Below are 14,814 nucleotides of genomic sequence, written 5' to 3' on the forward strand. Positions count from 1 at the left end.
AAAAAACGGAAGCCGTCCGTGTGCCTTCCGCAATTTGTAAACATGCCTATTCTTGTCCGCAAAACGGACAAGAATAGGACAGGTTATATTTTTTCTTTGCGGGGCCACGGAACAGAGCAACGGATGCGGACAGCACACGGAGTGCTGTCCGCATCTTTTGCAGCCCCATTGAAGTGAATGGGTCCGCACCCGAGCCGCCAAAACGGCGGCCCGGATGCGGACCCAAACAACGGCCGTGTGCATGAATGAGGCCTCATTCACATTTCCATGTCCATTTGATGTCTGTGGAAAATCCGTCCGTGTTTTATCCATGAAGATGTCCGTGAAGGATCTGTGTTTGGTCCATGTGTCCGTTTTTTTGCTCGCAGTGTGCCATCCGTATTCCACGGACACTGCTCAGCTGAAAATTTCCAGAACATCTCCTAGCAATGGTCTGTGAAACACTGACAGAGCACAGACGCCATCCGTGTTGTGTCAGTGATTTTTCACTGACCCATGGACTTCAATGGGGACGTTTGGTCTGCACCAAAGTAGTGCACTTCTCCGTGATTTTTCAACTGACCCATGATCAATGGAAAACCAGATGTGTGAACCAACACATTAAAATCAATGGTTACGTGTGCTGGCCGTGATAAATGCGGATAGCACACGTCCGTGAAAACCGGAAATGTCAACCAGGCCTTAGTATGCCAACATTTTTTACATTCAAAGAACTATACCTTTTTTACGAGGCCACAAAATAGTTCCACTAAAATCTTCCACAATTCTAAAGTGCAATAATTGTAGCAGGTGAAATTGTAGTCAAGCATGAAAAACTTTTGTAGAATTTTTTTTTAATGCGCGTCTGATTGTTCTGTCCCAAATGTGAGGTGATGGGAACTTTGTGCCATTTTTTCCTAAATTCACACACCTACGCCTCTTTTATCATAATGCCATTGCTGAAAAGAAGTTTGCACACCTGAATCCACATGCAGCATCCACGCAGGAATCTGCAGCGTGTGAACACTGCTACCTCAGTAGATCTGCTTCCTGAATGGAACTGAGGTCAGGTAAGACCTGGGCTGCCAGACAGGATCACCCCTTTATTTGCATTAGGGCTCATGCACACAAACGTATTTTCTTTACGCTTCCGTTCCGTTTTTTTTGCGGACCGTATGCGGAACCATTCACTTCAATGGGGCTGTAGAAAATACAGAAGTTATTCCGTTTGTCCGCATGGCCGTTCCACAAAAAGGAATGCATGTCCTATTGTTGTCCGCAAATCACGGTCCGAGGCCCCATTCAAGTCAATGGGTCCACAAAAAATACGGAACGGACACGGAACACATCCGTATGTCATCCGTATTTTGAGGATCCATACTGTAGAAATGCTATGCCCAGCCCATATTTATCATGTGTTTGGTGATTAATAAGTTGCTGTTTTGGTCCATTCACATGTCCGCAAATTGGTCCGCATCCGTTCCGCAATATAGGGAACGGGTGCGGACCCATTCATTCTCAATGGGGCAGGAATGGATGCGGAGAGCACACTAGGCTTCGGCCCCGAACTTCCGGGCTGGGGCTCCGCAAAAAAATAGAACATGTCCTATTCTTGTCCGCAATTGCAGACAAGAATAGGCAGTTCTATGGGGGGTGCCGGCCGGGTGTATGGACCCTTTCTGTATCCGATCCGCAAAAAACGGATCAAATGCGGTAACCATGCGGATATGTTTTGTGCAATAACGGAATGGAAGAGGACTTAAATCAAAGAGAAAAAAACCTCAGATATGGAACAACGGATCAGTGAAAAACGGACCGCAAAACAACAACGGTCGTGTGCAAGAGCCCTTAATGTGTTTAAGGCCTCATGTACACGAACGTATTTAAAAAAAAAAAAAGAACATGTCCTATTATTGTCCGCATTACGGACAAGGAGAGTTCTGTTCTATTAGGGGCCAGCTGTTCTGTTCCGCAAAATACGGAATGCACACGGACGTCATCCGTATTTTTTGCGGACTGCAAAATACATATGGTTGTGTGCATGAGGCCTCTTCCACACGACCGTGTGTCCCCCGTGGCCCGCATACGGTGGGTCCGCAATACACGGGACACTGGCCGTGTACATTCTGCATCACAGATGCGGACCCCTTCACTTGAATGAGTCCGCAAATCTGGAGATGCGGTGCGGAACGGAACCACGGAACGGAAGCATTACTGAGTGCTTTCGTGGGGTTCCGTTCCGTGCTTCTGTTCTGCAAAAAGAACTTGTCCTATCTGTTGGCAGAATGGACGGATCGCGGACACCATTCAAGTGAATGGGGTCGCGATCCGCATGCGGCTGGCCCACGGTCGGTGCCCGTGCATGGTGGACCGTTTGCAAGAGGCCTTAGGGGCCAGCTGTTCCGTTCCGCAAAATACGGAATGCACACGGACGTCATCCGTATTTTTTTACATACAGTCGTGTTTGGATGTGGCCTGGATGCTTCTGCAGCTTGCTCTACAGTAGACAGATCAGCAGGCAGCATAAACTTCTGGAATAATAACCTGGTGTACACCAAGCCACCTGGAAGCAATTAGCAGGTGGACTTCACTCCTAGGTAGGATCAGTCTGTAGACCTGAAGGGTAGGGTTAAACCTCAAGGTGGGCATCATCCCTCTTGCATAAAACTAGGGTGGGATGCTACTTTGTTGCAACAGGCACTTAGCTAAAGGAGAAGCAGACTCAGTAACATGTCCCCAGGAGATGAAACACGTGATGGCTTCTTTATCAGGGAGGGAGGGTGTGAGGACTCATGGGAAGGGGGGGCTGGAGGAGGAAAGAAAAGTACCTAACCTGCTCTGCCTGCCTCCCCAGGTTCCTCCCTCCTCCGCCATCCTTCATGGAGGTCAGCTGCTGCTCTGGAGGAAGGAGAGATAACATGAGACCTGTGAACTTTGCACATCCACCACACACTATTCTTTCCACAGCTCTGCAGGCTCTTCCCCTCCCGCAGAGCTTGCAAGTTCTCCGCCCTTCTGTCCCTCACCTGCCCAAGTGCCAGGCACTGACACTGTGGGCATGGTCCTGGGCACACTCCTCTCTTCCTGCTGGATGGGACGTGTCACTTTGTGGAGTGTCATTACAATATGACCTTTGTCGTGGTGACATTTTACACAGAAGTCCCATCTGAAAGGAGCAGCTGAGATCATTGACAGCTGCCACACAGCCTATGGCTCTCTCTGTCTGACCCACCTAGAGAACTTTGCAGGCATCGCCCACAGGTAGATGGTTATGGTGCTGCCTTTCTAACGAATGCCCCTCGTGTAAAGTCTGATCAGGATCTTATGAACAGAGGGGGGGGCAAAGATAAAAGACAAACTTTTCAGAAGTTATGTGACTCAATGCTAGAGAGGAGATGATGTTGCTTTTTTTCCCCCCTCCCCTCCCCCATCTCCTCCTCTCTCCGCCCTCCTGACTCTCCTTCCCCTTCCTTGTTAAAGTCTTTCTACCAACCAGCTTTGAGCAGCAACAGCAGCAGCACCAAGAGCAGCATTTTGCCTGCAGGACCTGATGCTCATCCATATTAAACTGGCTGAGCTGAGGAATCCAGCCAGATCATCTCCTCCTAGAGCAAAGTTTATTTTTAACTAGCAAGCACCACCAGATCCTGGATGGTGCTGCTCTCAGCTCGGTGGCCTCCCGTAGACAGGACCTATCAAACTTTCCCAGCAACTTGTCTTTTTTTTTTTTCTTTTCTTTTTTATACACTTTTATTTCTTTTTGTGTGAGCGTTCTCCATGGCATCCAGCGTTATGAGATGAAGACCTCCTCAGCAAGGTGAGTCCACCTAAAGTTTTGTGGAGCTGTGAGAAAGTTGGGCTTGGACCTCTCTAGACTCTGTACAGCTGGGAAGGGTAGAGATGGGGAAGTGTGTCTCTCCCCTCCCTGTCCTTGTGTGTTTGTGGCATCCTCCATGTATCTTTCGTCTGTTTTCTGATACCACTTGTGTGTGTGTGAGAGAGAGGAGGGGGGCAGCCTGGTGGCCTTGACAAACTTTCCACCCATGGGATAAAGTGGAGTCTATGAACTAGCATCTGTTCCGTGTGCTGGGCATGGAGTGTGGATCAGGGGAGGAATCACACGTAGCAGTGATCGTCATCATGAGAGTACAGGAAGGAGCCTGGCATCAAAGTACAGATCTAGAAGACCTCTCCTGCTAACTTTCTCACCTCCATACTCCTCCTCCTAGCAGCCATCTCTGCATAGATGCTCCTCCACAACACAACTGACCGCAGTGCTTGGACCTGGGAATGTAGTTAGGTACAGTAAAAAAAAAAAACTTTGTCAAGTTTTTTTGGGGGGGTTCCTGTCTGAGTAGATAACTGGAGGAGGGAGCAGGTCTCTCAGGAGACTGCGACTTTAATGGTTGCTAAGAAGCAGGGTATTATTTCCCCCCAGTGCTTGGCTCTCTCCAGGAGATGATGGGGATGGACTTTCTCTAGAGTTGCTGACTCTTTATATATTTTTATTAAGTGGAAAAAAAAAAAAAGTTTTGAAGGCTTATGTATTTCCTCTTCCTCCTCGTGGGCTCACGTCCTTGAGATGTTGTCCTCCACACGCTATGTGTATACGGGTGGCTGTGTGTGGACAGTGTTATATACTGATGCGACATAGTAGTATGATCAGCTCCGGGGTTTGCTGCCGTATGTCCTCCGTGAGGCATCCTTGATGGGTTATAAAAGGAGGAGGAGAAAGAGAACATTTCTCCTGTCTCAGCAGATCTGTCCTCCCCTGCTCCTTACTGGTTGAGGAGATAGAAGGAGCCCAGATCCGGATGAGCAGTTCACATTCCATTACGAAATTCTACACGGCTTAAGAGCCTGCACAGCAGCACCAACATACATACTCTGCACTAACTTAGGGGAGGGAAGTGGATCTGATGGAGGGTACTCACTCTCCTCACTCGGTTTAACCCCTCAGTGGCTGGGGGGCCAGGCTCTGGTTCCTCCATGTTTGGTGTGTGGCATGTGAGGATTTGGCATCTTCTTGTAGAGCTTTGTTTGTAAATATTTTAGGTGTTTAGGATATTGTGTATTTATTTTATTTATGTTTTTTTACATAAATGTCATTGTCCAGCACATTAGGGTACATTCACGCCACAGTGAAAAATAGCCATGTGATGGCCGTTTTCGGAACCATTACCGTCTACAGGTCTATTGACACATCCGTCAAAAAATAGGATGTCCTATTTTGTCCATTTTCTTGGACCGATAGCCCCCATACCATTCAGGGGGCTGTTTTTCACAAAGGCATTCATGAAAAAAAGCCGATAAAAATGGCCCATTTCTTTTTTTTTTTTATTTATTTTTTTTTTTTTTTTATAGGCCCTTTTATCCCACATAGCCTTACTGTCCACACAGTGTGTCCCTGCCCACAGTGGGGCTCTAAATATTCGTAACACACCTGCTCTGCATTGTTTCACACCTTAAAAATAATAGCCATCATATAACTGCCATCCATGCCACAAACAAGTAAACTGTTGGTGCTGGGATAGTGCCAGAACTAAGTTAGGAGTAGTAGTTTACTGTCAGTGAAGAGAAGCCCATTCGTCGTGTCTCCAGGACAACTCACCTTTGTAACATCTCTGATGAGAGTTTGCAGGGAGCAGATACTCCTTCCTTGTGTTTTTTTTTTTTTTTCTTATGCTGATGTTCAAGAGTTCCACCTCATCTCACCAGTCTGGATTACATTGTAGTTGTGCAACCTACTATCTTTGCTTGTGTAGGGCAAGTCACAGTCAGATGGTCTGGAGTTTGCATGTAACCCTTCCTTTGCCAGATCCCAGTATGTTTAGCATGCATAGGCTATGTGCCTGTACCTGTAGGCTCTGCATTTGGTCAGTGGCTACAAGATAATAAGCTACCCTTGTCCCAGTTGCTCATAAACCTCAAAAGATGACTTGCTCCTCTATCTAGATGGTACTACTACAGTTCAAGGCTGTCTAGACGGTGCTGAGAGTATGGAAAGTAAGTGATGGCCTGTTTCATTGTCTTAGTTGGTGCCTGTTTGGCTCTGGGGTTCTTTGGCGTTTCTGGGCTGTTTCCCCTGCAATGAATGAGTTACTGCTCAGCAGATTATTTTTTTTGTTTGTTTTACATTTGTTGTAGGCATACTGGGCGTGTAGAGGATGCTTCCATTTTCTCCGATTAACCTGCATGCCTTGGACTTTATGTACTGACCTTGCAGATACCTTGTGCTACAACGTTCTGGCAATTTTAGTGAAAAGAGCAAACTAACAGCAATGGTCCTATCCTGAGGAAGTCCATTTTGCCATCATGAGTTCCAAAGAAAGGGTTCACATTATGAAGGGCGAAGTAATAAAAGGCAAAGTACTATGGGATCTTGGTATTCATTATCCCTTTTAAAAGAAGGTAGTTCTCCGAAGGTCACAGGATAAGTGTTGCTAAGCAGCTAACCAGAAGAGAACTAAAATTAACCCTCGTATCTTTTGAAAAGGCAAGATGCATTTTTTTATTTTTTACAAAAGTGTTTAGTTAGTTAAAAATGATTTGACTTGTATCCACTGGGAAGAAATCTTGCTGGTATTAGCTGAATTCATGATGTGCTATCTGATGATACTGGTGATGGAATGAACTTTCGGAGGGCCATTTATATGCGAAATAGTTAGATCAGATCAACTCTAGTTGTTTTACAATAGCTGATAAAGTAAAATGCATCAAAGAACAGTCTCAAGACTACAATATGTTATGGATACTGTCTATCTTATCTCCATTTACTGCACAGAAGGGTGTTATCTATTGTCTCCTATAAGCAGCCATTTGAGGCTGAGGAGAGGCTGACTGTAGTGTTCTTCTATGACGTGGCTGATAGGAAGTCCCAAAAAAATGTCTTACTCAGCTTTTTATCACTTAGAAACATTTTTTAATAAGATTTAATATAGGTCTTAGTGGCTCGGAGTTGAGAGGATGCTGTGATGTTAGACAAGGCCAAGTGTTGGCTAGCATCTTGTTGTAATTCAGTGAAACATCACATGGACCATTCATCTTAGATGTTGGCTCTCATGGAAAGACTTGTATGTTTTGGGTTATGTTTGGACCTCCGTGTGGGTGGATTTGAGAGACACAAATTAGCATTGCGGGAGTTGAACAGCATGATCACATATTCTATACTTGCTGAAAGGAAGACTTTGCCCACCAGGTTTATTACCTGGCAGTCTAGAGTGAGACAAAAAAAAAGTCAAATGAATCATTGTTGGAACATGCTGTAAAGGGTGGGACATTTTCCTTATCCTGTTATCTACAATCAGGTGAAGGATGTAGGTTCCACACAAGTTGGAGGTGTGGACTGAGCAGTTTTCTGCTAAAAGGTCTACTTTAGCCACATCTTACAGTTTACCTGTAAACAGACATTTCTGAATTCTTCAACTACAGTAGTTCTTGTGCATGTTGCATTGAAAAATGATTCCATTCATATGCTGCAAAATTGAATATTTTGGGGAACATACTCTACATAAACTCAGGAATAGTATATAATTTTCCCAAATAAGTATGCGTTTCATTCACTTCAGTGGAGCGGCAAGCAGAGGGATTTCAGCAAGTCCCTTTCAGGTGAATGCAACTGATTTTCAGTCGCGGAAAATTCAGCAACAAAATCTGCAGCGCGTGAAGGCACCCTAAGGCCTCTTTCACACGGTCGTCCCGGATTTGCTCCGGATGCGTCGCGTGTGCATTGCGGGAAAACAGCGCAAGTAGGCATGCAATTGCAGTCAGTTTTGACTGCGATTGCGTTCCGATGTTCAGTTTTTCCGCACATGAGAAAAAACTGAATGTGGTACCCAGACCCGAACCTGGACTTCTTCACTGAAGTTCGAGTTTGGGTTAGGTGCTCTGGAGATTTTATTATTTTCCCTTTATAACATGGTTATAAAGGAAAATAATAGCATTCTTAATACAGATTGCGAAGTAAAATGTTGCTTGAGGGGGTTAAAAAAATAAATTAATTAACTCGCTTCATCCTGTTGTTCACGCAGCCGGCATCGTCTTCTTTCAGCACCTGCAAAAGGACCTTTGACATAATCGCGCCCACCACGTGGTGAGCGCGATGACGTCAGCGCAGGTCCTGCTGAATGAAGATAGAAGATCTGAATGGGACAGTGTTGAATCCACAAAAAATGTGGATGGCACACAGATGATAAACATGGTTGTGTGCATGCAGTGCTTCCGTGGGGTTTCGTCCCGTACTTACGTTCCGCAAAAAGATAGAACATGTGCTATCTTTCTGCGGAATGGGCGGATCGCGGACCCATTAAAGTGAATGTAAAACAAAACCTGCAATGCAACAGCATTAAAGTGAATGGGTCCGCGATCCGCTGCGGCTGCCCCGCGATCGGTGTTTGTTCATTGCAGCGCAGGCCTTACTGTGTTCATTCAAACATCCTTGTTTTTCCACTGACTGTGTGTACTACTTTGGTCCGTGATTCGGAACAAGCTAACCCATTGAGGTTTATGAGATTTGGGTTCCGTCAGTGGTTTTCAGTTGTCTGGAAATCACTTTTCAGTCTAGCAGTGCAGCTGGGGAAATGGATGAAACATGGAAGGCAAAAATGGACCCTTCACAGATAATATGACGGATGTAACACAGATGTTGTCACGGAAGAGAGTGAAAGAGGTTTCACACCTGCGGTAAAGCTACAGGAACATCCTGCTGGAGTTCACCTTATCCAGCCTATCATGGGATCTGACCAGTGTCTGGCATGAGCGGTGGGTTTCTGCTGGACAATAACTGGTGCAGGATCCGTGTGTCCGTTTATGCCCTGCATGTGTCATCCGTTATCCACGGACGCTGCCGCTCTAAAGCATCTATCAGTCTTCAGTGAAAAACAGACGCAACACGGATGCCTTCTGTGTTGTGTCCGTGATTTTCACAGACCCATAGACTCCAGTGGGTGTGTTTGGTCCGCATCATGGACCAAAGTAGTGCATGTCTCCATGAGCCAAGGTCAGTAAAAAAAAATACTGATATGTGCACAGATACATTAAAATAAATGGGTGCTTGTGCGCTCAGTGAAAAAATGTGGACAGCACTCATCAGTGAAAAACGGAAATGTGAGCGAGGCCTTAGGATGTAATGTAAGACGTCGTGCAAAGGTTACATGAAGGTGACCCCTGCATGATTCTATTCCTGTAAATATGATTCCAGAAACTATCTATTGTGTCAATTTTTTAAGTATTATATATAATTTTTTTATTTTTTTGTTATTCCATTGGGGTATCTTTTGACCTGAACCTAGGGATATGGAGAGGAGTTAAAGTTTTGGCTTCCTAAGATTGGGGTTAATTGGTTATGACATTATGGCTGCTAATAATCTGATGTGGAGGGATAAGGAGTGGAGGGGGCAGCAGCAGATGTGGTGTAATTGGAGATTAACGACTGACAATTCTGGAGATCATTACAGTTTCAGTAATGGCCTCATGGTCCTGTTTCATGCACCTTGTACTCGGTACATTACAACGATTGCCTTTGAACCAGTATAGTACTGTGCGACTTGTAAGATGTGCTCCGAGTAAAAGGGAATGGGCGTTAAAATATATCGAAGGAGGCGGTCTTTGCATGGTGAGCTTACAATCTATAAGACGTATTTTTATTGGCAGTTTAGACACATTCCAGGTTAGGTTGCTTTCACTGGAGCCTGTTAGCAGTTGTACTATTAAACAAAGGTAGATTTCAGTGAAAAGGTGCTTCAGACAAAAGCAGTGGGTTACGGGTGGAGACTGTTTGCTCAGTGTGATTCAAACAAGAAAAGCTGTGAGAGCCTAAAAGCCTCTGTCGATTTCTGCAGCCAGGTATTTGAATAGCTTGACATGGATTCACCTGCAGACCCCCTGCTTTTCATGATGCTGCTGCTAATAGGGGTGGAGAAAACCAATTGAAACCCCCCACAGGCATTGTCACTCCTGGGGCCGCGAGATAAACGGTTTAAGTAACCAATTTGAGTCATTTTTTTTTTTTTTTTTTTCTCCAGTCGCTTTTGTTTGCCCTTTTTTGAAAAGGCTATTGAATTCATTGATGGTAGATGTTAAGTAGATGTTGAAACATTGTATAGACCTAGAAGAAAACATCACACCTTCTCAAGGCTCATCCCATATTTTGAGATCAAGACAATTTACTGGATCTGAGTTAGCAACAGATGTCCGCCCTGTCTGAAACCATCTTGAAGATTAGCTTTAGACGGGGTACGAGGCAGCATCCTCTCCAAGCTGCTGTTAACCACATGGTAACGTTTAGGAACCTTTTGGTTTCCATAGCAAACAGAGCGCCTAGTGGATTTACCTGCTCCGCTCGTTGCCAAGGCTAATGATGCAGTGCATTAGGATCCTCTTTTGTTAATTAAATTAAGTTGACGTCTGAGATGCTCCCACTACAGGTGCGATGAGCAGAGCTGGACCTTGAACTGGTAAATCCGATATATGCTAGAAAGAATTTTAATGATTCTTGGGATGGTAACATATCAAAGGGCAGCTGAGAAGGAAATATCTGAAAAAGACAATGGGAGTCATTTATCAAGGACAGGCGTTTTCTTTGATATCCCCTGCACTGCGTTCAATTTATGATGAGACACAGGCTCTGTTATAAATTAGGTGCATCCTCTGGCAGTCCATGGGGGTCATTTATTAAGGGAATTGCAACTACTTTAGTCGTAAAAATAGACGCAAGTCCCTTTTTCTACCGACCGCGTGGCAGTATTTAGTCCCGTGGCTGCCTCGTCATAAATTAGCCGATTTCTAACGGAATGGCAGGGGGGAGTCTAAAGCCCGCATTAAAAACCGGTCTAAGTAAATGACCCCCCATGTGCGCCTAGTTTGACGTCTACTCTAACCCCTGGAACTGACGCAAACTGATGCTAAAAATTAGGCCTCATGCACACGTATTTTTTATTCCGTGTTCATCCGTTTTTTTGCGGATAGGACGCGGACCCATTCATTTCATCAGGTGCTGTTCGCATCAGTATGTCCATTCCGTAGCCCCGCAAAAAAAATTGAACCTGTCCTATTCTTGTCCGTTTTAGGCATTGTTACAAAAAAATAGATGGCATATGGATGTCATCCATAATTTTTTTTTTTTTTGTGGATCCGCAAAACACATACGGTCGTGTGCATGTAGCCTGAGAGTTATTTTAAATTTTTCTGTTCTTCTGGCTGATCAGAAAAACGGAAAGCTAAACGCAGATGTGAATGTGTCCAACTTCTACCCGGACACCTCTGGCAGTGACTTAATATCCAACATGTCCTACTCTCCTTTCCTATGACTTGCGCTGGTGGAGGACAGTTGGGAGCCTCTCCCACCCTCATATACATTAGATTGTCAGTAGTATGGATATGGTTGGGTCCTTTTACAATGAACCGTTTTGTAGTTACAGTATTTACTGAAAACTGTGGAAGCCATTGCTCCTGTAATCATGCATGTATAAGGCCAGCTTCCCATATATCTGGACATATGCTTGTTTCCCAGAAACGCAGGAGAGAAACGGATGCCAGAACTAACTGTCCCTATGATCCAGTGCATCAATATTTGTGTAAAATAGCCTTTTTTTTTTTTTTTTTTTTTTTTTTTTTTAACAATGAGTTCTTGTAATAGTCATTTGTCAGCAGCCCCATATCTAAACCATTAGTTCAGATGGAAATCAGGCCTAAAATAAGGCCTCCTGCACAAGTCCGTATTTTTGGTCTACATCTGATCGGACGCAGACCCTTTAATTTCTAGAGGACCACAAAAAATGCAGACAGGGCACAGATGTCATCCATGTGCTGTCCACATCCATGCAGCCACTCTGCAGACTATAGAACATGTCCGTTTTGTGGACAAGAATAGCCATTGCTATGTTAGGGACCAAAAAAATGTGTGGGATGAACACAGTCGTTATGAGTATTTTGTGGGCTAATTATAACATCTGAATACCGTCCCGGCACTACTGGCTCCAGACTATTTGCCCCTAATGAAGAACTCTTGATAGAATCTCCTGCTGATGGCTGACTAAAGATATATTTACTTGACCACAGTCTCCCCTACTGCTAGCCTGTCTCTGACACTGCTTGTTCAGGGCCTGGCCTGGAATAAGAAACAAAAATCACCCTCCCACTGCTGCCTGTCTTTTATCTGGAGCCTTATCTGCTTAGCTGGTTATTAGCTCTTAACTGGCGCAGCCCTTATCTTGTTGTACCCGTGGTCCAGGTTCTTGGTCCAGGCGTACCTACATTAATGTTCTACGTTCCTAACGCAGTCCAGATGATGCTGTTAATATTTTTATTTTAGTTTTAAATATTTAACTCGAACGTTAACCCCTGTGACCTATAAAGACGTAAACCTTTTTGATTTCTTTTCTGGACAGTCGCGTCTTGCTCTTCAGCAAGTTAAGTTTCTTGCAGAGGATGTTGGCTACTACCTAATAGCCCGGACCGCATGTCTTGCTTCCTGTTTGGGAACTCATTTCCCTCTAGGAGGACTTTTCCTTCAGTGATTTTGATAACTCGATCCCACTGCTTATGTCTTTTGCATGTTGTTGTTTTTTACAACCAGTATTACTTTTACGTGTTGGTAGAGTTGTCAGAGTTGTGATGTATATGTGTAGCTATGATGATTGCAATAAAACTTTCTTCAGTAGCATCTATTCAATTAGACCTTTCTGTTCGTCTCCGGATACCTAATTATGGGTTGCTGTACCTTGCCTAGGCTCCTGGCTTAGCGGGGGTTACGGTACTGCCAGTAAGAGGTGTGGGGGGTGTTACTTTTGTTTGGCTTTCACTCCTACTTGCAAAAGCCTTGCAGTGTAGTCCAGGTCCCTCCAGGAGCAAAGCAGATAAATCCCTTCACAGGATGGTAACAAGATGCTGGAAAGGTAACATATACAACAGTGCCAGATTTCAAAACTGAATCCTAGCCAGAACACACACTTTCTTATGTGCTGCTCCTGAAACTCAACCAGGTGGCACTCCGTCCAGATCTGTGTAACGCACCCAGGTTTTGTTCTAGCAGTTAAAAACAAGGATTCTGATGGGTGTTGGTTCATCATTTCATCATCTGATCCTGGGAAGGGAGGATGCTGTGTGTTCCAAGTAGTGTGTGTGCAACTGCAATCTGCCTAGAATTGTTGGTCAGCATGGAAAGTTTCTCTGTAGGATATTTTTGGGAAATATTTTCTAATATATTTTTGTCTGTTTTTTTTGTTTTGTTTAACATATTAAAGGCTGGACACCTTTTTTATTTTTTTATTTATTTTTTTGGTTTGGAGGTCTTTCAAATTGCGGTGATGTACTGGAGATACGTAGACAGAAGACCCTATGCTTGTGGCACCACCTAAAAACCAGAGGAGGTCACGTAACGATAACTTATTCAGACCTCAACTTATTTCTTAATGATTGATGAGGCACTTAAACTGTAGTACTCCATGACTATAAAACTAAAAAGAAAGAAAAACTTTTTTTTTGTTACAATATGGACACGTTAACATCTGCGTTGGAGGCTCCGTTAGGCACTTTTACTATTTTTGTTGTTGTTCTGCTCCTCTAATGGAGCAGAACAATGGAAATATATAATGTGTGATGTAAATGTGGCCTAAGATATTGGCCTCTTTCACACAAGCATTTTTCCAATCTGTATATGACGTGTATTTTGTGTGCCAGAACCCCCCTGTAAGGTTAATTAATGGGGCTATTCACTTGGCCGTATATTTTGCATCAGTATTTGAAATATGCAGCATGTCCTAGTTATGTGCGCATTTTTATCCAAATACGCCCATCGTAGTCTATGGAAGTGCATCAAGAATGTAGGGGGGAAGGAATACGCATGTAAATTCAGATGAATTACTGAAGCAATCTGGATGGTATATCATCCGTTATCCATGCATATTCCAGGGCCAGAATAAGGATGCACAGATATACTTGCGTGAAAGGGCCCATAAGGAAAGTATCTTGTTCATTGAAGGGGGACTTTTCATGTCCATTTCTACATTTGCCTGGATTTTCAGTTGCATTGATGCTATGAGGACATCCTCCAGACATGGGAATGACTGTGAATGCCCTTGTTTTATCTTGTTTAATGTCATTTATATTCTACACTGTCATAGTCAAATAAAATGATGCTTAAGTAAAAATAATGTGGACTCTCTAGTAGTTTGACGCTTCTAATAGATACTAATGAATTGCAGAAACCTAAAGTGACCCCTGTGGTGACTGGGACAGAGAGCAGGCATTCACCGATGGAAAACCAGGTATATAAGGGCTATATTTCACTCTTTCCCACTCCCTCTCTTTCTACCTTTCATTTCCGCTCTCTCCAGACATGAAAAACCAGTGATAAGATAATGTTCTTTAGAATAATCAGCATTTCAAAGACAACCAAACAATAGATCTTGGTTTGATTAACATCTTTATTGTGGTAAGATGATGGGACTAGTCTTCTGTGGCCATACTTGTAATCCAAGTAGACTGATTAACGAGACATAACCAACTCATCGGACGGTGTGAACAATGGACTAGGTTACCTTTGGCTGCAGCCGTCATAACTTGAGATAAAGTTGCAAAAGTTTATGGAAAATTATAAGGTTAAATAGTGATGAAAAGGTAAATGGTCAGGGCACTAGAAAGTTAGCTCACAGGTCCGCGTTCCCTGAGATTTGCCACGTGCAATCTAAGAGTGCCCATACACCTTCAGAAGCTGTCGGATGAACACTTGGCTTGGCCGAACATGTATGTGTTTTCAATGGGGAAAGAGGGGGGAAAAAACGCTGCCAGACAACTCTAGGCGCATCTTCTGGGAGACCAAAAGAATTGCGTTTTAAA

General features: G+C 44.0%; 1 protein-coding gene across 3 annotated transcripts in view; it reads left to right on the forward strand.

Moving 5' to 3' along the window:
- The first annotated feature begins 3,477 nt into the window (after positions 1 to 3,477).
- The window catches only part of RREB1 (ras responsive element binding protein 1), a 74,945-nt gene continuing 63,608 nt past the window's right edge, over positions 3,478 to 14,814 (forward strand). For 2 of the 3 annotated variants that reach the window (XM_040432089.1, XM_040432091.1), the window contains exons 1-2: positions 3,478 to 3,796; positions 14,181 to 14,243. In XM_040432089.1, the coding sequence (XP_040288023.1) occupies positions 14,232 to 14,243 (12 nt within the window). In that variant the 5' untranslated portion in view covers positions 3,478 to 3,796; positions 14,181 to 14,231. The remainder of the gene's footprint in view (positions 3,797 to 14,180; positions 14,244 to 14,814) is intronic. The other variant, XM_040432090.1, reaches the window with a different exon arrangement.

Source organism: Bufo bufo, chromosome 5 (genome assembly GCF_905171765.1).
Source record: "Bufo bufo chromosome 5, aBufBuf1.1, whole genome shotgun sequence".
NCBI classification, from domain to species: domain Eukaryota; kingdom Metazoa; phylum Chordata; class Amphibia; order Anura; family Bufonidae; genus Bufo; species Bufo bufo.